We start from the raw sequence: 26,536 nt of genomic DNA, 5'->3' as shown, positions 1-26,536 counted from the left end.
CGGATTTAAATCGCGTATATTTGTTTCAGTCAACCGTGACCATGGGACCTGTAAAGGGCCCGAAACGTCGGTTTGTTTGAAAAAACAAATATACGCGATTTAAAACCGGAAAAATTGTTTCATTTCCTAATCTAGTATATTAAATAAATTTTCAGGTTACTACACTCGAATCAAATAATGCTTCCTGATAATATTATAGAAAATGTAAATAATAAAAATTGTCACCGGAATTAGCCAATCTGGAATTAGGCAGAGGAAACAAATCTAAAAATTACGACTGGTCGCAGAAGAATAAAGCCTGAACAACTTGGAACAAATTATTTAAACTTGTACAGGTACCTAGTAGTGGCGAGGCGTCCATATAACTTTAAAAATTCCCAACGGCTTGCCTAAAATCTCCCACGTATAATCAAAACACTGTACGAGACAGCGCGCATACCCCACTACTTAAAAACTTTACTCAAAATATTCATAGTAAACGTGTAGTAAGTAACCTGTCCCGCATCCCGATGGATCTTATTAACCAATCACAGCCCGAGTTAAGCTGGTAATTTTTCGGCTTTCGTCACATCACAATTCACGCACATTCGCAAAAGTCCGTTATCATACATTGGTAGAAAAGGCTCGTCGGTAACACGCTAATGATCGAGGTATGATCGAATATCCACTTAAATTTAAGATATATGGCGTGAAGGTTGATTTTTCAAGAACCGTACTAATTTGCCGCCAATATGTTTCTTAGGAAAGATTCTTGCCAAGTGTAAAACTTTTGTTTTACTATTATACAAATATTATAATAACATATTAAGGTCTATTAGTATTTTGTAAATGTTGAACGATAAATAGCGTTACAAAAATGTTTGTTTAGGGGTTTTATTTTACTAGGCTTAGCCTACGTAAAGGAGAGAGAAGCTCGTGTTAATTAGTAGTTTCAATTAAAAAGTAAAGTGGCATCAATTGCATTCACTTGTCGCGATTGGTCCAAGTTTACAAGTACTTAATTGTTAAAATAATGTAATAAATGTTATATTTATGGAACCAGTGAAATTAACTTTACTGGTGTCTTGTCTGTTAATAAGTATTGTTTTAAGTTTCGCCAGGGCGTATTTTCAAGATTTTTTTTAACAGGTAACATTTGTTTTGATTTTTCTATACTATTTATTTGTAAGTGGCCCCTTTCGTCCAATTCGATTATTATACTATGCACGCCTTTTACGAAAAAAATAAGTTTTTGTTAAGGTAGGCGATTTTTTTAACAGGCTTCACTAACGAAAATTTTCACGCCTCGCCACTGACAGGTACCATTTCAACTTGTTTGTAAATGCAAATAAAAATTAAACACTTCCTTTAGTGCGTTAATGGGACTTTCATAATTCTTGTGGTTTTATTATGGAAGTCACCTGGATTCGACGATGACTGCAAATTTAAGAGACAAACGAGATGTTCCTACACCTGTTCCTTCTAGCACATCTCTATTACTAACATATTATCATTGCACCTTTATCACTAATACTTTCATAATTATTATCACACGCATATGCAAAAAAGAGAAGCTATGACTAACTTTCACTCGAAACTTTCTGAAAAATGTTGCTGCATTGTTACATATATATATATATATGTATATTCAAATAAGTTGATTACAAACATGATAAATAAAACAGATGTTAAAAAGGGCACAACTATGTGTACTTTATACAGCAGTTGTGCCTTTTTTCGTTCTGAGGGCAGAATGGCACTATGATATCCAGAGTTTAAAAGGACTAAAAGTATTTTTGCAATCTACAATTTAGATACTATAAAAGGCAAGATTGATGAATTGTTAATGCAATAGAAAAATAATGGTACATATTTTTTTATTAAGCATGATGTGAATAGAAATATTATGCCAACTAAAATTAAATACTAAATAAAAAAGTCATTTCAAATCCACGGACAAAAACCATAAACAAAACAAAAATAATTAATGAAGTTCCTGAAGTTCGATTAATCAACAACTAAGTTACTTAGAAATTAAAGTGTTTATTTAAGGGAACAATACTTTTTATTTTTGTTTTTAAACGCAACAATTACAGATTCATATATTTGTAACAACATAGCGCATTACATGTAGAAAATAGTCGTCACACGAATTTTTTTAAGAATATGTTTTGAGGAGTAGTGGGGAAATCAAGCTCAAAAATAATTTTAGAAAATCTAACTAAAACAAAAAACAGAACCGAGCGAACTATGGATAAAAAACATTGACATAGAGCAACAGAAAATAAAAATGTATTTATATCTACCTCGTCCAGTAGCCGGTCCGCAACACGCTGCCCTGATGGCTTTTAGATTTTCTTAAATTATAATCTTAATTATTAATGCACAGAACGAAGACTTAGAAAAAATCCTTCGACCCGGCCGGATTCGAACCGAGACGTCTCCTAGCAAACCGTACCATACGCTATGCTAACTAAGCCACGGAACAAACCAGTGGACTTCACGAATCTTTCTATGTGCTTGTTGTCGGATCTTTGTATTTAGTTTTCAACAACATGGAGGATTGGAACGATCGAAAGAATTTTTTTCTAAGTGTTCGATCCTTGTATTTACAATTATAAAAAAACTAGTGGAGTAATTTGACAAAAAATAATTGAATATCAATTCAATAAAAAAAATTTAATTACTTTTACTTTGAGCTTGATTTTACCACTATTCCTCAACAATATGTTTTATTGTGAATAAGTCCAAACTAAAATTTCATTAATGTATAAGAAAATAAAAAGCAGAGGGAGTAGTGTAAACGAACAAAAACGACATAGTTATCTCCTTTAGTCTAGTGATGCAACTGACCTTTACCTCTGCTTCCGCAACTGCGGTTGCGGAAGTTCCGCAATTTTATCACATCTGGTTCCGTTTCTGCTTTAGCAATTTTTGTCACGGAAGTTTAAAACGGATGTGGTGCGCGCGCGGTTTGTTTGACGGTGGGGCGCATGTTTTTTTAGCAATTTTCCGCTAAGATTTACTTTTGACATCTGTTTTTACGTTTCTGTTTCCGTTATAACACTTCCGTTGCATCACTAGTCTTGAAGGGCTTGACATGAATACATTTATTACCGAGCATTATTGTAAAATATTTTAGTGAGTGATAGTATTTTTATGTAAATAATCGAAAAATCTTCGTCGGTTTTTGCGCTCATCACAAGTGCTTGAAATTTGTTTTTATTTGCATATTCTATTGTTCCCAAATAGGGCAACAAATTGTTTCTTCACGCCAAGTCACCACACAAATTAAGAGAAACGAGCAACATCTTTTTCGCTCTTGTTGCATGGACATAAAGCTATCTCAGACCGGTTCAGGCCGATTTCGCATTAATAAACGTGGTGCCTCTCTTAGCCGACAAAGAAACCCTAAAATTATATAGAAAATAAAAGGTGTTAGAACCACACATAATTTTGCTTCAATCTGAAGGTACAGTGTTTATTCCCCTTTAACTAGAGTTGTCTGATACATACTGACACTATATTCAATGCAATTTTAAATGCATCCTTAGATGATTACTTAAGTACAAGAACTTTTAAAGAGGAAAATGCAAAACTGGAATAAAAAGGTGCGAAATAAGCATAAATTCATCGTGAAAAAATATGAGAATATAATCGTATATCAGCTCACAATAAATATCGCACTCCTCATCGAAGAATGGCATAAATGGAGTTACGTCAAAAACGTTTATTGTTCCACTGATACATAAAAATTTAACCCATATCCTCTCCAATTCTTGTAGCTCTAGCGACTAATATTGTAGGTAGAGTTCCAAGAACTGGAGAGGATGTGGGTTATATTTTTCTGTACCTAATGGAGCAATAAACATGTCTGACGTAACTCCACTTATGGAGGGGTGCGATATATTGTGAGTTGACATTCGACGCCTCAGTGACCATAATACAATTAGTTTTGACAAGACTAGTTTATATAGCGACGTGTGATCGTCCGTATAATCATAATCAATAAAAGAAAATATACATAATATGAATCGCTATATGCAAAAAAGTTTTCCAGAACACTTTAACTTGTAAGAGAGGTCAAATACTCTTTCTGCATATAGTTATTTATAAAGTTAATGTAATATAAAACATATATACAACGACATGTTCGGATATAGACTTCGCAATAGTATTATTGTGTCTCTTATAAGTAATTGGTAATTATTATTTTATACTGTAATACAAAGTCAATTTGATGAAGATTGGTTCAAAAAATAAAACTATGGCCTTTTGAATTCAAAAGACTTTATGGCAAGATTCTGATTAACCACATGAATTAAAACATAACATTAAATTTGCAAAAAGTTTAAATAAAAATAGCCCTAACACTCCTGGAATAGGGTGTAATTTTATACACAGATAACATTATGCTTTTCTTTTTTCAACAACTCATATTGTGACTTTTAATTTAATAACATCTATAACGACAAAATAAAACAAATCAATTGATTATAAATGAATTGAACGTGTTACTGTTAAAGCACGAACGATTGTTCTTGAAATTCCAGTAAAGCCGTTACACAACTGCAAGAATATTTTGAAATGTCGCTTTTTACGTATATGCACTTTCTGGTTATCAAACATGTCTGCTATCGGGACGCCACATACTAGTTACTTCACATATGCCAGCAACAGCAAGCGCGTAAAGGTAGTAATGTCCATTTGACTTTTAAAAACACAAGCTTGGACTTTTACCAATATTTGTCAGTAAATATTAAGTTTTATTCGACAAACCTGTCCCTCTTTTACAGCATAATATAAAGTTCAACAAAATTATTCAAAACTATTACATGGGAACCCTTTTAATAAAGCGAAAAGAAATCAGTTGTCTCATATATTTTGTTGAAAAACGTATGAACATTTTGTACGAATTTTCTTCTCGTTGTAATAAAAGTGTTTGTCTTCACGTACTGAACTGATCCTGAAAATGGTTTCGACTAATTTTGTTGTATTTTTTTCTTACAAATGTCAAAGAAACCCATTATCACAAAAACGTGTATCATACAATTGCGTATCATGAATACGTGTATCACGGAACTGCGTACCTCTATCTATACGGCGTTACAATAACAATCATTAGATTACCATCCAACATAGCAAAAAATATTACCTCTAGGATCACAATTTAATTGACTCCTTGATGAACCTGGTTTACTCCGCTTTTATGTGTTGCTGTTCCCTGTGCATGTTCATTTCTTTGAGACGTTGCCTTAATTGAGCCTTCTTTAGATTCGTCATGATTTGTGTTGACTGGTATAGCCACGATCCCTGAAATTGCCAAACAATTTCTTATTAGATATAAATTACTCACAAAAGATGCGTAAGTTATATAGAGTATAAGAGGCGGTGTACTGAAAACATAAATTAAAATTAAATAAATAGAACTTTAGAGAGTCACACGCACTTGTCGAACAGGAAAGCTGTATGTCCATGTAATGCGAGCAAAAAATACATTTAGCTTTTTTTATATATAAATTACGGTATTCTACAGGATATATCACGAAGAGTGTGCGATGGAATTGCATAATTTGATTCCGCCTTCCCTTTCCTCCATCGGAGGACTAGGCGTAGGCTGTTCCACCCCTATGTTGTGGATATTCCAAGGATTCTCACGAAGCGTTTCGCTTCCACATTTATATGCCAAACGGCTATGGAGTGGAATTCCCTGCCTGCAGGCTTGTTCCCTAAAGGCTATACTTGGGCCTTTTCAGGCGAGAGTGAATAGGCATTATTTAGGTGTGCATGCTACATCATCGACCTCATCGCCACTTTCCATCAGGAGAGATGGAGGTCAAATGTGTTATTTTATATTAAAAAAAAACAGTTGAATTGAGATCCTCCTCCTTTTTTTAAGTCGGTTAATAATTACTAACATTGTAAATAATACCATTTGTTCCATGACTTTTTAAATATAACCAAAAATAACCTCCACATTTTTGTTGGACTATCAGGCATTTTTTTGATCTGTATCTGGTAAAGCGTCCTCCACACGCGCTCCTGCATTTTGCAGAGATTATCACCGTACATCCGTCTACTTAAATATTTTTATTTTTGTATGAAATTAAAATGTAATAGATTATTAAAAGTCAAAGGAACAAAACTTGTAGTTTATTGTCAATACCTATTTTACAATTAAACGTGTTATAGAAAATCACATTATACATATTATACTTATACACTATGAGCTACTCTGATTTCTATTTATAATATGTTGATGAAAAGGACGAATCGTCAGCTAAGTGCTAATTCTTAAACAGAGAAATCTATTTTTTTAATTAAGTTTTGAGTTTGCTTACAGTGTAAGCAATCGTCGTCACGTCAATCGGCAAGTCAATGTTTTACGTTACGGTTTAACGGTTATTACGCCGTATAGGTATGCATTACTGTTTAGTGTAGTGCTATTTTCAAGGTATTACTTGTAAACTTACCACCATAATCATACAGTTTAGCAGTATAGGAATGGAGAAGACGACCGAAATAAACAGGCCCTTGCTGTCGAAATACTGCTGTCTTGAGAATAGCGCCCAGTTTCTAGCTGCCACTTCATTGATGTTCTCCGAGAAATATACCAGCAGCACTGAAAATCGACAGTTTAACCATTAAGCTGACACGTTATTCTGTAGGTACCCTACTTGTATCGCGGTCTATAATTCCGGTTCAGCAATGACCTTGGTTCAGCTAGAATAATAGTTTTCCTCCTTGTATTGTATGTAAGTAAAAATTAGTATCAATACAAGTTAGAAAAGGTACCAATGATTATAGTGTTGTAAAAAACTCGAGTCCGAGAGTCTAAATTTTAGTATAATTAAGTAGGTTAATCATCTTTTTTTTATAAATCATCAAATTGGGTTTTTATTTTTTACTTAATTCGTGGGCAATAGTAGTTGTTCGAGACTTTGCAGAGTACAATTCGCTTTCAGTCGAGTTTTCGGACTGGAGTTTTGTTCAACACTACGACTCGAGTTCTTTTTGTACTCGATGCGACTCGACGTACTCCGACTCGGGGAATCAAAATTGAGTCGGGTTTATAAATGTGGACTCCAGGACTCGAGTTTTTTATAACACTAATTAATTTTCTAAAATTATATAAACTCTATCGATACCCAGTACACCTAGCTCTATTTTAAGAAAACGTAACTATACTAGTAAGTAAGGACGTACCACTAAGTACGTTTTATAATAGAAATATCTGCTTTATTTTTGATTCATCCAGAAACTCTTGACACTGAGGTCATAACCGATGATGTAATGTTATAAGTGACGACGCCTATAAAAAAGAATAAACTGCTTGCATTTTATACAATAACTTACAATTAACAGTTAGTTACGAGTGCTACTGTATAAATAGCTACATTGATTATAGACTGGACCATATGAGGAGGCGTTTCAAACTGATTGTATCTATCGCCTAATTATGTAGCATTACCGAGTTAACAGCATAATATTTGATAGCGCTCAAGGTCAGTCTTGGTGGCATCCGTGAGTTATAATCTTTGCTAGACAACGTACCAGTTTTCGGCCCATCATTGTCACGTGATTATTTTAACCAATAGCAAGTTCGGTATCTTATTCACGATAAAATTTAGCACATTCCGAATACAGCTGTGTAATTAATAAGTAAAAAATAAGCCTCTATATTGGTTTGGGGCACTATTGTCGAACAACGGCGCGGTGACATAAATTAATATAACGACTGGCACCATCTCATATTAGGTACATCCAATTCAAGGGGGACTATTATACTGACTTATTGGGTATTTTTCCCTCTTTTAACGAACCATATCTTTAAAAAAATATAACAATCACAGTTTCCTTGTGTGTAATAAGGATAAGAACACTTACATCGTTATGAAACGAAGCAGTAGCTCACGCGACCCAAGCGTCTGACGTAGCTTTGCTTCTTTAAGTGTCATTCATTAAAACAAACAATTATATTAATTTCTTCTCGTTTATTATATGATATTTTCTAAAACTGTACATAATTTATTAACGTTTATAATTAACTTCATTCGTTTTCATTCCTTCGTAGATCTCAGGTAATTTCTCAGAATTATTTTGCTATGTCTCTCTAAGCGTAATAAAGACTACCTATTATGTTTTATTGTATTGTATGCTATGGCTGCCGGTCTTCAACGTAGCTATGAACGTAACATTCCTAGATATAAAAAACAGTAGTATTTGAAACTATAAATTAAACACAATAGCTTGACGTCTGCGCGGAACTTCTGAGCATAATTTAATTGAGTAAAACGTGGCCCGTGTTACAGAAATTTAGGTCACGGTCCACTAAGCTGGTTAGGTATGCTTAAATGATAACTGATGTCGGCTCAACACGTCTTAGTTCTTCTTGTTTGTATTTTTGTATTCTTTATTTAATAGAATAAAATGAAATGATGCCGCGATGGTAACTGTATTTTATTCGTCATTAGAATATTATTACTGAAAATGTATATTTGCGACAACTGTATTTAAATATATCGTGCACAAACTTAAGCACCCTGTTTCACCCTCTTATAGGGGTAAATTCCAAAAACAACAAAAATTTCTTAACTTGAAGAGTATTCCACGAAGTTTTTGCTATATAATAATAATTAACCTATATAAAACTGAATTAAGTTTTGAACGTTATCTGAATAAAATAACAAAATTTTAGCACTCTGTCTTCCCCCCTTTACGAGATAGATTTCAAAAACAATCAATTTTTTCATTTGGATTGAAGAATATTTATGAATTATTTTACATTAATCGCCTCAAACAAGTAAGAATTTCTCATACAAAGTTTTACATCCAGGGTCATGCTCATGTTTAGGGTAGATTGTTTCGTTATTTAGTTTGATTTATGTAAAAATTTAAATCAATAGACCCAAAAAAACCAACGATTATCCCACACAAACTAAGATGACACATGAAAAACACGATAAGTATGGACGCAATGCTGACGCATTCTGGTAAGTGAGATCTAATCTTTACACTCTGTGTCAACATATATCAGCGCCAGCTTGAAAAAAAGATTCAGTCGAAAATTCATGCCAAGTTTTAAATCACTACACCACGGAAATACGGATGTCACACACAAATTATAATACATTCGATTGTCAAGAGGACGTTAACACAGTTGATAATTAAAATTTAAATTCAACTCTACTCCGCTTACGTTAAGAGGTCCAAAGTGACAAGCTTGATGTGTTTGTACAATACTCAATTTCATGATAAAATAATTTCACAGTATTTGTAAGGTTATTTGAGATTATGCCCATAAAATTGATATAAAAAACAAATGGAAAAAAATTATTTTTGAGTACACTCGAAAAAAAGTAAAATTTTAATATATAATATAATAAAAAGTTAAGTACGCGTTGGGATTTGACCTTTTGTTTATATTCCAAAAGGTTGTGACAAAGGCGAGGTATTTCAACGCAAACCTAAATTTTAGGAGGTATCTTCACGTCTCGCAATCCGCATGCTGATAATGAATATGAATGAAATAAGAAGAAGCGAAGAAAATCATCCTTAGGTGTATCATACATTTTTTGTAAGACTGTTCTTTAATAGTAAATACTTAAACAATTTGATCTAGCAAAAAACAATATTCCTTGCTTTTTTTATAAAATATAAGTGCGCATTTCACCTCCATCTCACCTGATGGAAAGTGACGATGAGGCCGACGATGGAGCATGCACACCTAAATAATGCCTATTCACTCCCGAGGTACGAACCTGTGCTCCAGGCTATACCCGGGGCAGCTGAGGTACGCTGCGTCAGTCGGACATTTGATCTGCGTCTCTATGAGGAACAGCAGCTGCGGTTTGTCGGTTTCAAGGTGGTAGTGGACCGAATCGAGCTTTGAGTGAAGACCTCGGATATTAGTGAGGTTACTTTTAGTGGGAGGACGTGCAACCGCTGTGTAAAGTTTTTCCTTTTTTATGACTTCACGTTTTGAGAAGTGAATAGGCAGGAGGAAGGCAGTCGAACGGGACTTGGTTGAACACACTACCCTTGCCTATACACACAACACGACGTAGTGTGTTCAACCAAGCAGCAAGCTCACACTGCCACATGAGGGTACAATCGGTTTGGAGACCGCGGGGACGCCCGAACCCCCCAGAGATGGCCACCTGGTCCTCCATTCCGGTCGCCAACCGGTAAGGTCGGAGCATTCCGGGATTTTTCGTTGGGTGGCGGGGCAGCCTTTCACGGGTGGTTTTCCCGCTACTTGGGCCCCCAATTTCCCACAATCGGCCAGCGGTGCACCGTGCTTTGAATCCCGCTAGCCTCCAGAACCGAGTGCTCTGTGTGGCAGTACAAGCAGCTACAACTCGTTGTCAGACACAATGCAACTGTTCATACCCGACCTCCTAATGCCAACTCCCGAACACGGTAAAAACCATTTGTGACTAGCCACGGCCGAAGCCTACCATCAGTAGTTATTGCTGTTTAGCACCACCTAGGGGTCACTTGTAGGATCTCGAGGGTAAACCTACGGAAGCGAGCAACATTAACCCCCATAATCTTCTCTTCCCCTGACTCGCCTTAAATCATGATGCTCCCTCGTCATATACAGGTTTCAAAAGACTTAACATTTGCGAAACATTAGACATTGAAATGTGTGAGTCCAGTAAACCAAGCAAATATGTAAATCAAGTTTCACTTTTTAAATATTTATTAATAATTCGAATTTCGTGAACATTTTTTTAAAGGTACTTTTTATTCTACTACTCTTCCAAACCGGGGGTCTCGAGAATATCGTTGGGAATTTTTTTTATTTTATATATATATATATATAATAGACACACGCATGGCCACAATCTCACCTGATGTTAAGCGACGATGTGACCGACGATGGGACGCGTTTGCCTAAAAAATGCCTATTCCCTCTAGCCTTGAATAGCCCCAAATTGTACTTTTCGGGAAATACAGATGCCGGTAGAGCATTCCATTCCTTTGCCGTACGCATCAGAAAGGAGGAAGCAAAGCGCTTAGTGCGAATAGGTGGAATTGCAGTGTTACATTGTTTTATATATCTTCGACGCCTATCCGTCGTTTTTCAGATGACGCTCTTAGGACCATGCCACACTACCGATAATACAATGACGTCGGAACTACACCAGCGTGACGGGACGACTAGGTGGCGAGGCAATGAAACGTAGGGGGCTGCGGCGTTGTTAGCGCAACTCCTACGCTGAATATTATTAGTGTACTAAATATGAACGATTTTAAAATAAACTAGGAACAAATTTTAATATCTGTGACAATTTTTGTGTAATTTCAGGCCTATTTTGTACAAACTATATACTAATACACATAATAAAACATACCTACAGAGTTAAGTTGTTATGTTAGATGGGCAGATATCTACATGTAGTCACACTGACGGAAAGTTTGTGAATGAACGATATTTATTTGTTTAAAATGTGGTTTACAAAAATTGGTACACATATACAAACAATAAGACAGCCCTAATATTTAACCAAAATTACCATGCAAACCTATGGTCATCCAGATTTTAGAAACTAAAAAATTCAGAGTTACATACTATGTTAAAGAGTTATTAACATTATGTTTTATAAATAATAAGCAATTGTCATGTTATGACAATTTAAAAAAAATTATGATAAATTTTTTTTTGGTCAAATGCACATTAAAACAGTAAAAGGAGTACAGGAATGGTAAATTTTTGCAACAAAATAATATATGATGAATTAAGTACATGTAACACAAGACCAATTGTAAAATGACTTCAGCTGTGGATTGATACACACAAAAAAAGACTTGAAAGCAAGACTCACATAATATTATGAAGAGTATAACTTGAAAGTTGCCATGGTTCCTCGTTGAAAAGCATGTAAAAGTCACAATAATATGAAAAGACACCAATGCAATCAGCCAAGGGTCACGCCATTCAATCTGAAATGTAATATTGCAAAAATAAAATGTATGTAATTTGGTGGGCTGCAGATACGAGTTACAGAAACTGTTATACCTTATATTCACATGAAATGTAATTTTAAATGCTTAAAATGTCAGTTTGTATCAAACTTGATGTGTGGTTGATTGTACAACAAATTAGCCCATGAGGACTCAGAACAGACAAAATGTCGAGGAGGGATATTGGCCTTTGTCTTATGATAATGGTTATTAAAAAAAATCTGAAAAAGTAATTGTTTTAATCAAATTGCTTTCGAGTGTTCACTTCGACATATCTAGAAAGTTTTTTGATAAACTGTAGTTTAGGTATTATCACATTATATTTGACATATAAACAAAATAAATAAATATAATGAAACTATAATATATAAATACATATAGAATATAAATATAAAGGATCAATTACAAAATGAAAACTGATTTCTAATATCACAATGAACTTCATAAGTCATTGTACTCCGTAACCTTTTTCTTGGAATACTAAATTGTTCCGTGAAACATTATCGTCGAGGAGCAATTTACTCGTGAAACTCAGTTTTTCCAAAGGGACTAAAATAACCAGACATAAAACATAACTGAGTGGCAATGCTAACAAATTACCAATATATTAAATTTGATTATAGGTGATTATTTATATTGTTTTATAAAACACAAATTGCGGCTTCTACACGCTGTGTACTTTCGATTTTATGAATACAATAAGTGTCAGGGTCACAAATGCGGCACACTGAATATAACATGATGACGGTGTATTTATAGTTCACTCGCCTAAAGAGTACAATTATTACGAAAAGGTCTCTGATCACACTGGTAATTGAGCACAAAACAGTAAAGTATCGGCGTAAATAAATTTAGAGAAACATTGCTGTACTTACACTGCGGATGTACGATATGAAATCCGATATTTCATTCACTTCTATAAATCCTTCCATGGTCTAGTACAATAACATATAATAACTGCACTTTCCAAATATCTATATGTAATTATTCAGGTCTAAAATTATATTTTTCTCGGCCGGAAAAACCCGATAACAATCAACCTCGTCGCAATAGAAATGACAATTATGATTAGCTGTCAAGGTGCCGTGACTTTGACTGAAACTGAAAACAATTTTTTTTCTGGTTTGTTCGGATACGCGCACTTAATTTTTATCCTCGAAGTGGAAGGGCAATTGAACGAACAAAACAGGATACGACTTGTCAAATAATTCAATTCAATCATAATTTCATTTCATTCACTACTTTTTTTGATAAAATTTCTGTGGGAGTGATCTTATCGTTGACATCCTTGTTCTATTTTGTAAAATGATTACAATGTTTCTTCGTCTTTTTGACTTGATACATAAATAAAACCAGCACCAAACCTGGTCAGTGATATTTGGAAATAATGTTCAGTTTCGAATGATAATAATACCTGACACTGCACAGTTAGAGGAGCCGGTAACGAAATGCTTACAAGATATATGTTATTCGACGTATTATGTATTTTAATTGCGTGTTTATTAAATGGCGCAACAGCGGCACAAATAATAAAAGCACGTCAAGGCAGCTACAATTTAGATATCAGTGGTTGTGGTCCAATTGAAAAGAAATGCCAAGTCTCTGAGGATAGCCTCGAGATTTTATCGTGTGCACTAAACAATAGCCACATTATCAAATCTCAGGTCCCGTTTACGTGCCAGCACAGAATATGGAGCCATCAGGCGGAGCTCTTAGATAACAATCTCCTTGATTACAAACTAAGGGAATCATGTCAGGATGAACCAACAATACTGGAATGTTTGAAACCTGAAGAGTATGCCATAGACTGCGTGTTAAAAAAGAAACCAATAGTCAAGAATAGGATTTGTTGGCGAATGATTAATAAAATCGAGTCTTTAATCTTCAATGACTGGCAGCTAATTAATAATTTCTTGAAGAGTTGTTTTGATGACATTCAAGCTCATACTTGTGGCCGGATTCCACCAGATTCCAGGATCCTTTCCCAGACTCAGACTTTGAAATGTCTTCAAGGTAAAGAACTACATCTGAAGCCTGAATGTCAGTCTGAAATTGCAGTGTTAAATGAATTGAAATACTCTTCACTTGCATTGGATAAAATTGTGTTTGCTGCTTGTCATGTGGATCAGTCAATATTTTGCCCTGATGAAGTTCCAGCTTCATGGCGGATGTACAAATGCCTTTTACACCATAAGTACGAAAACTGTAAGTAACATACTATTGTGCCTGTTTCTTACTGGGTAGGCAGGGACCATGGATCTTCATCTGGCTCCTAACAATTGATTACTTATGTTTTCTCCACTCGTATCAGTCTTCGCAGATATTCCCATTTACTTTTGTTCCTTGTGATCTGGCCTATTCTAGAGATATCCTCAGTTAGGCTGATATAACTATGTATGAAGCTGGACTGGATTAAGTATAAAATTAATATAGAAAAATAACTTATATTCTTGTTAAAAGAAATATTTTTACTTTATGCCAAAGAAAAAGATGCTAGAAACGGAACTATAGCCAAAGAGGCCAACATCTTACCAATAAATTACTAAAGCTGAGTAGACTTAATTTCAATTCACATTATAAAAAAAATATATATATACAGAGTGACGTGAAACTCGATACATTCCTCCTCAAGGGGTGAAAATAGACTTAATTTAAAGCCAATTTAGTCATGTCATACCCTGTTCAAAAATGAGTGCTTCTGGAGATATTGAAGATTTTAGATTTTTTTTAAAAATCCTGATTTTCAGCTTCATTTTTATTTTTTCTCAAAAGTTTCTCTCTATTTCTTGTTTGTTTTTGCTTTATCTGGTAGTTATTGAATCAGAGTTATTGTTTAATAACAAGAGGGCACGAAATAAACAAAGTTAGTGATCAACGGCCTGCAAAAAGTATATACTACATACATACATATTTGTGCACTTTTATGAGGTTCACCTTGGCCAATTTCTGCCAAAAGTAAAAAATTTCGAAAGTCAAATTATACAAGATACAAGAAACATCATAACCATACCATACAAATTTCAAAGTCTTCTGTCACTTAAGCTAGGAGGTGTTGGAAGAAATGGTATAGAGGGTAGCAGTGGTCAACTGCCTGTGTCAAAAAAAATCAAGATGGCCACTGCAAAATGGCTGCTGAAGAAAAACTTTCTTTGATTCGGTTGAAAATTGGCAAGCGGAAAACTATAAGAGCGTCTGATTAAAATTTGTAATCAAAATTGGTTTTTTAACATTTTTCAATATGGCTGTCATACAAGCGTTTTTTGGCGGCAGATAAAAATTTGCTAAACTGACTGAAAATGGCACGGCATGTCTTCATAATTTGGGGTAAAAATTTAGTTTCCACCTTTTTTCGATGTAGTCGCCATATAAACGTCCTTATTTCTATGTAAATAGCTGTTGAAAAAACTTGCATTGATTCGGCTGAAAATTGGCACAAAAAGATTTCTAAGATTGTCTGATAATATTTTGTGAAAAAAATATATTTTTGTAATTTTTAAATATGACATTAAAGAGCTATTTTAATTTTTTAAAACAAAGTCATAAGTGCCGAGGACCAGCGTAGGGTGAAGCCCGAAGTGTCCGCACGCCAAAGATAAGTATTTAGGGGAAAAAAATTAAAGACAAATGGTCTCAAATTAAGGAATTTCCTGTACTATGAATACCAGAATAACGATAACTCTGAGGGCAATACCCAGACCAGAAACACAACTTAGAAATGTTCGTTGCCTAAATTGGCCAAATCGGGAACACGGGACCGCCTCATCAAGCGCCCGTAGAACTAACAGCTGTGCCACTGAAAAGTATAAGCACACCTCGTAATCTAAACCCGATCCCGCGCCGCAGGCCGTGCACGACCCCCACTGTAGGTCCCCACCTAGAGGGCTCGTTAGCTAAAAAGTGACTACCTGCTTTGATAGATATTTAAGATACTCTTAACGAGTAACTGAAGGGGAACAGGATTAAGTTTACATTCAACTTACAAAACAAACAGAAAACACTAAATGAACCGTACATTTTGTATATTAATACAAAAACCGATCAGGTAGCTTACCGATTAATACGCGTAGTACGATTGTCATCATGCAGGGCATCTAGACCGAGCGATAAGTCCATAGCGCGATTTGTGCGTATTGCTCTTTTAAAGTGGAAGAACGTTTGCACTTTACAATTCCAGGGGATATCGTCGGGGATAGTGCAAATACGCGTATGTAGCATTTTTAATCCATTCAAGCCAAATTTTACTGGAGAGGGATTTAACGTTATTACTTTGTTATTTCAATGGTTACGACTTTCATTTTTGCACAGTAAGCATAAATTTATTTTGTCTACGGACTGATAACAATACATTCCCTTATACCACGCTAATTTGGTTGCTACGACATATACGCGGATTTGATTTAACCACTAAATTACCGAAATGGAAACTCATCATTCAATGTTAGTTATGCGTAATTGCACTATCCCCAACGATATAGTGCCTGGAAAGCTCGAATTTATACCCCCATTAAAGTCACCCGCGCTTCTAAAAACTTCTAAAACTATTTTTAAGAGACCTTCACATTTTCTATCACCGACTCTATAAATTTGTGTCGTTTTTGACTTCTTCCAAACACTCCAATAAAACGCCGTATTAGCCAAACTGATTTATTAAATTATCTATTCCTCCAACATATTAGACATATTACAACTTTTAAAATATACTCAACAAAATTTGTAACCACAAAATACCGTTATAATTCCTGACCAATCTAACTTTAACATTTGATGAGACACGAATGCATAAATTTTTCTTGCACTTAAAGACATTGCCTCGTAAATCCCTTCTTTTTCAATTCCCGCCATTTTTCGCAAGTAGGGAACTTTAAAAGCAATGTCATTGGCTAGTCGAACCGGTAGATAAAGTGTTCGGACAAATCACAATCAAGACCGACACGCCATCTACACGGTAACATTTCAGAAACCTAATAATATCAATTAACAAACTTTTTAAATTAATATATGGAATAAGCTTATTAACCCTTATAATATTTAAATAAATAATAATGAAAATATTTTTTTCTATTTTACGATTATATATTTCTTACAACTCGTCCATCCTGACCACATATCACGACCTCGTGAATTAACGTTACTAAAAATTTAATACAATATTAAAATTTCTTGTTATTACAGTATTAAAGATACATTACTACATTTTAATTAAACTAAAAAAAATACATTTAATAAAATTCTATTGAAAAATTCTTAAAACATGCGTTGTAAATAGTAATATCTATTAAATAGTAAATATGTAAAGAATAAATAAATTAAATCATTAGTTATAGTAAACAAAGCAATTACATTACTATAAAATAATTATTAAATACTCTTTCTATGTATATAATATCCATAGTAAAATATACCTCAACATTATAACAATATTTCTAAATTCTATAACATTATCCTTCCATCGTGTAACAATATCCTTCCATTATTTGCACAATATCCTCCCTTTAATATTCCTATGCTGTAAGCTGATATTATGTGAATTCAAGAATCAAATCCTTCACTGTGTATTTAATACAATCAAGTCATTCATCCACGTCCATATCGACAACGTCATTGTTATCAGTATTATCTTCGGAATCCTATATCAAACTATCCCTTTCACTTTCACTATCATTCTTCTCACTCACATCACTATCACTACTTTCATCTAAATTATTAAATGTTAACCAAGGACACAGATTACAGAATATAGGATGAACTCTTTCTGCTGGATGAACTCCTTTATAAGATGCTTTACCCTTTTTCCGAGTCACAGGGGTATCTTCAACTAAATACCTATCATTTTCGAATACTTTTGCTACATCCCGAACATTTAGATACCAATTTTCTACTTTTACCAGGACATAGCACATTTCTTTCTACCCTTACTAAATCACCAACCTTAAAGCTTCGGGGAGCACATCTCGACTTATCAAACCTTTCCTTTTGTTTTCTTTGATTTTCGGCAACTTGACGGTCTACATCCGCCCTAACCGCGTTAAGATCTATTTGTCTAGCTATTTCGTCTGAGCCTAAAGCTGCTGTTACTTTCCCTTCGCTCTGACCAACTAATCGCAATCCAAAAAGAACTTCTGCAGGTGTACGACCTATGCCTTTGTTTATCGTATTATTTAGACCCCACTGAACGTCTAACACCTTCTCATCCCATAGCGATTCGTCACGTCCATGATTCATCGCCGTGAGTGAATCCAGAAATGTCCGATTGTATCGTTCTACTTGTCCATTTGCACGGGGGGTAGATACCGCGTTCATTATATGCTGCACACCCAAATCGTTTAAGAATACTTTTAGTTTCTTTCCAGTAAATGAAGAATATCGGTCCGTAATAAGTCGCACAGGTAATCCAAATGTGCTAAAGTATTCTTTCAAAATTCTTATTGTTGTACTCGCCTTTGTACTCTTAACAGGTTTCAATACGATAAATTTGCTATAAGAGTCTATAATTATCAAAAGATATTTATTCTTAGTTTTACTTGGATTAAACGGTCCCAAATGGTCAGCGTGAATGGTGTTAAATGGCATCGAAACTTTAGGAATAGGATGTAAGAATCCAGATTTTCTCCCAGCTGGGGCTTTACTGTGCGCACACTCTAGACACGCTTGCACATATTTCTTTACGAACTTTCTCATTTTAGAGAACCAAAACTTTTCGGACACCTTATCTAAGGTTTTCTCCGTTGAAAAATGGCCAATTCCGTCATGACAAGACTTGAGGATCTGCCATCTAACACCCTTTGGTACTAACCATTTAAGACCTTTTTCTGTAACTCTGAAAACATTATCATTTTTAACGCAATAATTCTTGTTAATTTCAACGATATTACTGGTTTTTGGGTCTAATAGTATGTCTTTAATTCTGCTAACTTCACTGTCACTAATCTGGACCGTTTTCAGCCATTCATCTGTGATATTTAAAACACAAGGCAAGTCTAAATCAATGGGATCGTCCGGTACGGAATTTCTACTAAGAGCGTCTACATGAAGCATAGTCTTTCCTGATTTATAAATGACATCACAGTCGAATTCCTGTATTAAACTCCACCAGCGGGCAACCCTTGGTATCATATCACGTTTCATAAACGTAGCACGTAATAAATTGCAATCGGTTACAACGACAAAAGACATACCAAACAAATACGATCGAAATTTACCTAATGCTGATACCACAGCCAAAGTCTCCAGTTCATAAGCAGAGAAGTGCTGCTCCTCAGGTGAAGTCTGACGGCTATAGTATGCTAGTGGCTTAAGCTCGCTAGACTCTTGCTTTTGGAACAAAATATCGCCTACGCCCATCTTACTAGCCTCCGTATGTAATTCTGTGGCTAATGAAGGGTTATACAAAGCTAAAATTGGGCGAGAAATCAATTTATCTTTGAGGTCTTGAAATGCATTTTGCTGCTCCTCTCCCCAAATCCAAGGTGTGTCATTTTTAAGTAACCCTGTAAGAGGCTTAGCTAAAGTGGCAAAATTTTTAATAAATTTTCGGAAAAAACTGGCTAAGCCTACAAATTGTCTTACATTGTGTGCATTTTGAGGAGTGGGAAAGTCCTTGACAGCTTCAATTTTTTTTGAACCCGGTCTAATTCCACTGGATGTAATTTCAAATCCCAAAAAATCTACAGATGTTTCAAAAAAGTAACACTTAGACAACTTGAAAGTTAAATTAGCTTCCCTAAATTTTGTAAAAATGGTTACTAACCTTTCCAACCCCTCATCAAATGACACAGACGGAACAAGGATATCAGTCATATATGCTACAGCTGTATCGAACCTAAGAGACCCCAGCGCTTTCTTAACAGTCCGCTGAAACACGGCTGGTGCATTAGCCAAGCCAAATGGCATTCTGTTAAACTCCCACTGTCCGTCAGGAGTCACAAATGCCGTTATCATATAAATCAATCGACATCTCTTCAACACTAGTGCAACGCAATTCTTGTATAACGAAATTGCAAAACAATCTCTAAATTGTTTACTAAATTTAACAGTTTTAATTTTTGAACGTTAGTTATATCACCGACATTCAAATCATTTAATGTAAACGGTTGAAAATTTTGTGGGCGAGACTCTATTTTATTAACTTCAGATAGACCAAATGATTCTAATACAATCTCAACTCTAGGAATCAACTCATTCTTTTTTAACGTTATCGGTTTATCTGTAGCAAGTATAATTATAAAAGATCCTATTCGATTTTCTAACTTATACAAACCTTCAGCCACGCAATACTCTCTCTTTGGTTCTCCTCTATAACAGTCACAACATACATCCACAACATCTGTTCCCGCAACCAACGAGTCATTTGCAATCATTAGTGTTAAACGCTGACGACTCTTACATTTTCCTAGATCATCAGCATTCACTATCAATAAATCGAGATCAGTTTTAACAATGCGCACATGCGGTTGTTCACTAAAACTCTGGCCAATCAACAAAGAATGACGAAGAAATAAATCTGGGACAATAACACACAAGACTTTAGCTATAACCGCCTGTACCTTTATCTCTGCTAGATGAGATCCTATAGAATTCACGACAGCACCTCCAAAACCAACCATAGGACGACTATCAGTACTATCAAACTCGCCAAAAATTTCCTTAGCGTCACTATGACGTATTAACGTTAACTCGCTTCCTAAATCGATAAATCCTACCCTAACCTTACCGTTAATTGTTACCTCTTGTATGTATTTGTCAGAAACATTAGTAGGAGGTTCATTAATCGTTAAAATCGTTTTCGTCTGTTGAGAGTTTGAGGAACGAAAGCATTCTGAATCTAAGTGACCAACAGCGTTACATTTACTACACGTCTTAATAGGTTTCGTGCACTTAGATACAGGTGTCCCTCTTCCTTGCAGTTGTAGCATCTTATAGAGGGTCTGTTGGTGCACGCAATGCTCTTCTCATCCCTGTTAGTCCGCCTAACAAAATGAATCGGATTTCCTAACCTTCACGTTTCGTAAGTATGCTAATAATTTGTCAGGGTCTTCAAACTGTGCCGCTTCTGTACCTACCCGTACAGACCTATCCTCAATACCATGTAGTATGCATTCCGCAGCTCTTTTACCCGTAATACCACAGCGATTAATTAGGGCAACTTTTTCATAGAAGTAGGTCTCTAACGAATCTCCAAACCTAGCGCGTTTTTGCAACATATCAGAAAGCATTTGCCCATAGTTTTCGTCGGCAGGGAATGCATTCCTAAGCTTCCCTGCCATTCGGACCAGTTAAACAAAACGGATGGTAATCCTTCATACCAAAGTTTAGCCATACCGGCGAGCTTTGGTAATGCGTAATGTACAATTTGCCTATCAGTCCATTCATACAATATAGCACTCTCATTAACTTTCATTAACCAGGTATTTATAGTCTGATTCTTCAACGAAGGATCAAATTCCGGAATAAGGTTGGAATTAGAAAAAGATTCCTTGTTTTTACTTTGTCTCAAGCCTTGAATCATATTAGCAAACTTAGTAAACAACTCACGTGTATCGCCGTCGCCTTCTGGAGTCCTCCTATGCCTCCCAGCTGGTGACCGGCTACGACTTCTATATGATGGTTCAAGTACTCGTTCGCGTCTTCGCTCCTGATACCGTGCTCGGGGTGACCTGGTAGTATTACGTTCATCTTCACGTGAAGCGTGCTCACGTCGCTGGTCAAAATGTCTGTGTGATCGGCTGCGATGTCTGGGATCTCTAGATCGCGATGTAGTACGACGAGCTCGGCTCCTGCTCCGTTTGTTTCTCAAGGAACGAAAAAAAATTAAAATTTCTTCATCAAACCATTCTACGTTTTCATATGGGGTCTCTGCCCTCGATTGTGATGGTACCCACGATCGTCGCCCACGAGAAGATTTTTCAGCCACACCCATATTCTCACTGAAACGGGAAAACATAACCGACACAATTTTTGTACAATAACTGTAGATAGATTATTATCATCTAACATCACGTCAATGCACGGTCACAAATGAAAGTAATGTCGAAGCGTATATCAACCATTAGCTTATGTCCACTCACATAAAATCATAAAAGTGGAAGGATAACTAGGTATAATAAACAGCAGTACCCCACTGCTACGACTACTGCATAGAATTAAATTTCTAAAATAACTATTGCCATCAATATATATGTATCAATATGCAGCAGTCCCTCACTTGAGAGTGAGTCAACTGCATAGAATTAATTTATTAAAATGACTATTGCTATCAGTGTGTATCAATGTACATAAAAGGAGACAATTTCCTGTTGTACCAATCATACTTTCCTTTATTCTCATTTCACTTGATAATTGATGTATAATTTACTACTATAGAGAGCAATTTCATAATTCTGCCTTTATTTCGCATCGTACTGCACACACAAGATGTTATTTAATTGTGTAGTGATTATTAAATTTTGAATATGCTTTCCATAAAAGCACAAAATCTAAAAAAAATATTTTCTACATAAGTAGGAAACAGACTAATTGCGACTAATTTTATTTCTATTCATGTATGACGACACGTAACAAAAACAAGGTGTCAGTTTAAATGGTGTATGTTGCTTCACACGGTCATACAAACAAAATAAAGTTAAAAAATTATAATGACGACAAATTTACTCACGTGTTTCGTTCCCAATTCTGACTTGTTGACTTCTTCCAAACACTCCAATAAAACGCCGTATTAACCAAACTGATTTATTAAATTATCTATTCCTCCAACATATTAGACATAATATTAGAACTTTTAAAATATACTTAACAAAATTTGTAACCACAAAATACCGTTATAATTCCTGACCAATCTAACTTTAACATTTGATGAGACACGAATGCATAAATCTTTCTTTCACTTAAAGACATTGCCTCGTAAATCCCTTCTTTTTCAATTCCCGCCATTTTTCGCAAGTAGGGAACTTTAAAAGCAATGTCATTGGCTAGTCGAACCGGTAGATAAAGTGTTCGGACCAATCACAATCAAGACCAACACGCCATCTACACTGTAACATTTCGGAAACCTAATAATATCAATTAACAAACTTTTTAAATTAATATATGGAATAAGCTTATTAATCCTTATAATATTTAAATAAATAATAATGAAAATATTTTTTTCTATTTTACGATTATATATTTCTTACACGTTATAGGTACGACTGGCATCCATCTTTTTCATGTTATGATGAAACCACTGAGGTGTTCTCTTTTCTATTCAACTCAATACATAATCTAAATCTAAAATTTGTTATCCCTGAAAAAAAGTAATCTTGCACACCACAGCCCTCTTTTATTGTTACACTGTTCCTCATTCTTTCTCGAAGGCTTATACGACAAGCAATGCTCACACTTCTACAACATGGACCCTACTTCCAAGCTTACGCATCTCGTTTAGGAGCAGCACACCGATAAACAGTCAAACGCGCAATTTTTTTACCACGTCCTGGCTACCCTTAAAGTAGATTATTAAAAATTTAATTATTTTTGTACAAATAAATTAATGATAACCTCATTATTTGCATTGTTTCAGCTATGTCAAAAACCTGCCAAGATCTACTATTCTATGACCAAAGAAGCGTGATTATGAATTACAAAATGAGTAAAGGCATGGTAAAGTCCTGTAAAGAAGATATTAGGAAATATCGCTGTCGAAAAGGAATAGTTGAGGACAAGGATGTGAGACTTGCACAAATTTTGCTTTGTTTAGAGAATGTGTCAAGAGATGATGCCTCAAAAATTTCCCAAAACTGCCTGGATGAAATGAATGATCACAGGAGAATGCTTATGAATGATTATAGACTGTCTCCAGAGTTGATGCAGAACTGTGCTAATGACATCACTAATTTCTGCAAAAGTGTAGAAACAGGTGGTAAAACAATACACTGCTTGATGGATCATGCCAGACCTAGAAAACGAAAGGAGAAACGAATTAGTATTGCTTGTCAAAAATCTCTCGAGTTGTTAGTACAAGAGGCAGATCCAGGTGAAGACTGGAGAGTAGACCCTATATTGAGAAATGCTTGTAAACCCGTAGTAGATAAGGCTTGCAGAAAAGTCATTGGGGGCAGTGGGAGAGTCATGTCATGTCTAATGGAAAGACTTGGAACAGACCTTATGAATCCAGATTGTGAAAATGCATTATTACAAATACAGTACTTTATATCCAGAGATTTTAAGCTCGATCCACAACTGTATAAGGCTTGCAGGTACGATGCAGTCACTAATTGCAAAGCTAAGTTGCAATGGGCTGATGCCAGTGAACACCAGTCAGATAAGGACCCTTTAATTTTGCCATGTTTATACAATTTTGCTTATAATTCAAAACACAGAGGTATTCTGCAACCGGCTTGTGAACAACAAGTTAAAAGAGTTATGAGGCAAAGAGCTGTGAGTGTAGATTTATTGCCAGAGATTGAAGATACTTGTATTGACAACTTAGCAAATCTATGTTTTGAGAATACAGGCAAAGGAGAAGAAATACAATGTTTACAGAATAAGATACGAGTACTCTCTCCCAAGTGTAAAGAAATTGTAACCAACTTTACTGAAACTCAGAGTGGTCACATTGAGCTCAATGCTGTTGTGAACTCAAACTGCAGACTTCCAATTGAGAGACTATGTTCTACAGAGCTGAAAAGTAAAAAAGAGGAAGATGATGTATTAGAATGCTTGATTTTGCACAAGAACAATCCTGAGATAAAATCAAAACCGAAATGTCGAGCTGCAATTGAGCATGAACAATTAATTTCATTAAAGAATTACAGGTTCACAAGAAAATTTAAGTACGCTTGCAGATCGTATGTTGTAAAATTTTGTCCTAGGGCACAAACCAAAAGTCAAGTAGTTACGTGTTTGAGTGAGATAGTAAGAAATGATACTATTAATAAGAGAAAGCACACAATATTTAAGGACTGCAGACAGCAGCTGCGAAGCCAACTTTTCCAGCAAAATGAAAACATTGATTTGGACCCAGAACTTAGTGTAGCTTGTAAGGAAGATTTGTCCTTATACTGTCCAAATGTCCCACATGGCGAGTCAGCAGCACTGGAATGTTTGCAAACTGCTTCCGGAAAACTAAGTAAAGCATGTAAAAGAGCCATTTTTATAGTAAGGAAACAAGAGTTCACTGACAATGCCATTGATTATCACTTAATCACTAGCTGTAATCATATGATAGACATGTACTGCCACAATATTGAGTCAACTAAAGTACTTGATTGTTTGAAGGTAGTATATCTGCTTAATTTGATCTTAGTATTTCTATAATTTTGCATATGACTCCTCAGATATATTTATGTCATAATGTGTGTTTATTTTCAGACACATAGACAAAAATCAGATTTTGATGAAAACTGTAACATTGTAATAGTGAATAGGATGATCGAACAAAACTCGGATTACCGTTTCAATAATAATTTGCAAAGTTTTTGCAACTATGACATTAGGACATTTTGTTCCAAAATAATTGGTAAGGGTAATGGATAATAAATGCAATTGATTCACTTGAATATTTTCAATACATTGTAAATCATGTTTGTAGCCAATGAACCTCAAGATGTAGAGCTTCAAGGTAAAGTGCTACAATGCTTAAAAGTAAAATTCAAAGAAAATAAGCTGACTACTGCTTGCGAAAATGAACTAGCAAATGTACTAAAAGAACAAGCTTTGAATTACCGCCTGGATCCTTTGTTGGGAAAGCTGTGTAATGCAGAGATTCAAACAATATGTGCTGTGCCAAATGATTCTATCACCAATTCAGATGGACAGGTAACTCACAAAGTTGACTATTCTTAATGAGACAAGTGACTTATCAAAAGAACACAGAAAGCACAACTTGGATCTTTAGTATTTCAATTTAATACTTTCAGGTGCAAGAATGCCTCAAAACTGCTCTCCTTGAACACAGAATTGTATCAGCCGAGTGTGCTCGTGAAGTTGTACAGATCATTGAAGAAACTGAGATAGACATTGAAGCTGATCCACTATTAGAACGTGCTTGTGCTTTGGATTTACTAAAATATTGCAAGGATTTACAACATGGAGCTGGCAGGCGTAAGTTAGAAATTGGCATTATTAAATTAGTACAAGACATGTTCATGTTTAAAGTTTTCGGAGTAGGTATGTAATATTTTACTCTTCATTTTCAGGTTTGAAATGTCTCAAAATAATTTTGAATGATGGTACCAGAAAGCTAGAACCAGAGTGTGCAAAAGAACTCTCTAGTAGATTAGAAATGTATAGATATGTAGCCGCAGTGCGTATTCCCTTTTAATAATTTTTAATACCTGAATAAAATACTAATTTTAGTTTATTTATATGAGATTTAAAATTTTTACAGGTGAATGAAATAGAAGGCTTGAGTGACATGTACAACAAACTCTCATCATCACCATCAAAGAAATATATTTTAGTTGTAATGATCTCTATGACAGGTTTAATTTTTATAATGGGTTTATATTGTGGTTGCTTGACAAAAAGGTCTATGTATGTTAGGAAAAAATAGAACAAATTATCTCTTTATATATCAATCTGTAATTTAAGTAAAATCAATTAAATATTGTAA

The 26,536-nt window shown here is 35.0% G+C and overlaps 2 protein-coding genes across 4 annotated transcripts; one reads left to right on the top strand and one right to left on the bottom strand.

The window, feature by feature from the left end:
• Positions 1–102: 102 nt before the first annotated feature.
• Positions 103–21,636, bottom strand: LOC113231566 (transmembrane protein 18). 2 transcript variants are annotated; one of them, XM_026465907.1, is made up of 5 exons: positions 21,481–21,636; positions 11,811–11,928; positions 6,453–6,601; positions 5,135–5,292; positions 103–3,390 (listed from the first exon to the last, which is right to left on the bottom strand). In XM_026465907.1, exons 1-4 carry the CDS (start codon positions 21,619–21,621, stop codon positions 5,176–5,178), a joined length of 525 nt encoding a protein of 174 aa, XP_026321692.1. In that variant the 5' UTR covers positions 21,622–21,636; the 3' UTR covers positions 103–3,390; positions 5,135–5,175. The 2 variants fall into 2 exon arrangements, with proteins under 2 accessions (XP_026321692.1, XP_026321700.1); XM_026465915.1 differs by lacking the exon at positions 21,481–21,636 and adding an exon at positions 12,825–12,961.
• On the top strand, positions 13,317–26,536 carry LOC113231555 (Golgi apparatus protein 1). Of its 2 annotated transcripts, XM_026465885.1 has the most exons (7): positions 13,317–14,154; positions 23,504–25,200; positions 25,294–25,441; positions 25,514–25,740; positions 25,842–26,025; positions 26,121–26,227; positions 26,312–26,536. In XM_026465885.1, the coding sequence occupies exons 1-7, from the start codon at positions 13,398–13,400 to the stop codon at positions 26,474–26,476; spliced, it is 3,285 nt and encodes a 1,094-aa protein (XP_026321670.1). In that variant the 5' UTR covers positions 13,317–13,397; the 3' UTR covers positions 26,477–26,536. The 2 variants fall into 2 exon arrangements, with proteins under 2 accessions (XP_026321670.1, XP_026321681.1); XM_026465896.1 differs by lacking the exon at positions 26,121–26,227 and having other exon boundaries at positions 26,312–26,386.

This window comes from Hyposmocoma kahamanoa, unplaced genomic scaffold, assembly GCF_003589595.1.
Source record: "Hyposmocoma kahamanoa isolate Upper Pololo Valley unplaced genomic scaffold, ASM358959v1 102, whole genome shotgun sequence".
NCBI lineage: Eukaryota > Metazoa > Arthropoda > Insecta > Lepidoptera > Cosmopterigidae > Hyposmocoma > Hyposmocoma kahamanoa.
This window is presented reverse-complemented; position numbering and strand designations above follow the sequence as displayed.

Excerpts from the sequence above, each read along its gene's own strand:
- LOC113231555 (XM_026465885.1), top strand. The coding sequence starts at position 13,398 with ATGCTTACAAGATATATGTTATTCGACGTATTATGTATTTTAATTGCG. Across the intron at positions 26,026-26,120 it reads ACAACATGGAGCTGGCAGGC|GTTTGAAATGTCTCAAAATA; the intron begins GTAAGTTAGAAA and ends CTTCATTTTCAG. Across the intron at positions 26,228-26,311 it reads TGTATAGATATGTAGCCGCA|GTGAATGAAATAGAAGGCTT; the intron begins GTGCGTATTCCC and ends AAATTTTTACAG.
- LOC113231566 (XM_026465907.1), bottom strand. The coding sequence starts at position 21,621 with ATGAACGTAATACTACCAGGTCACCCCGAGCACGGTATCAGGAGCGAA. Across the intron at positions 11,929-21,480 it reads AGAAGGCGACGGCGATACAC|ATTGAATGGCGTGACCCTTG; the intron begins GTGAGTTGTTTA and ends ATTACATTTCAG. Across the intron at positions 6,602-11,810 it reads TATACTCTTCATAATATTAT|TGCTGCTGGTATATTTCTCG; the intron begins GTGAGTCTTGCT and ends GTCGATTTTCAG.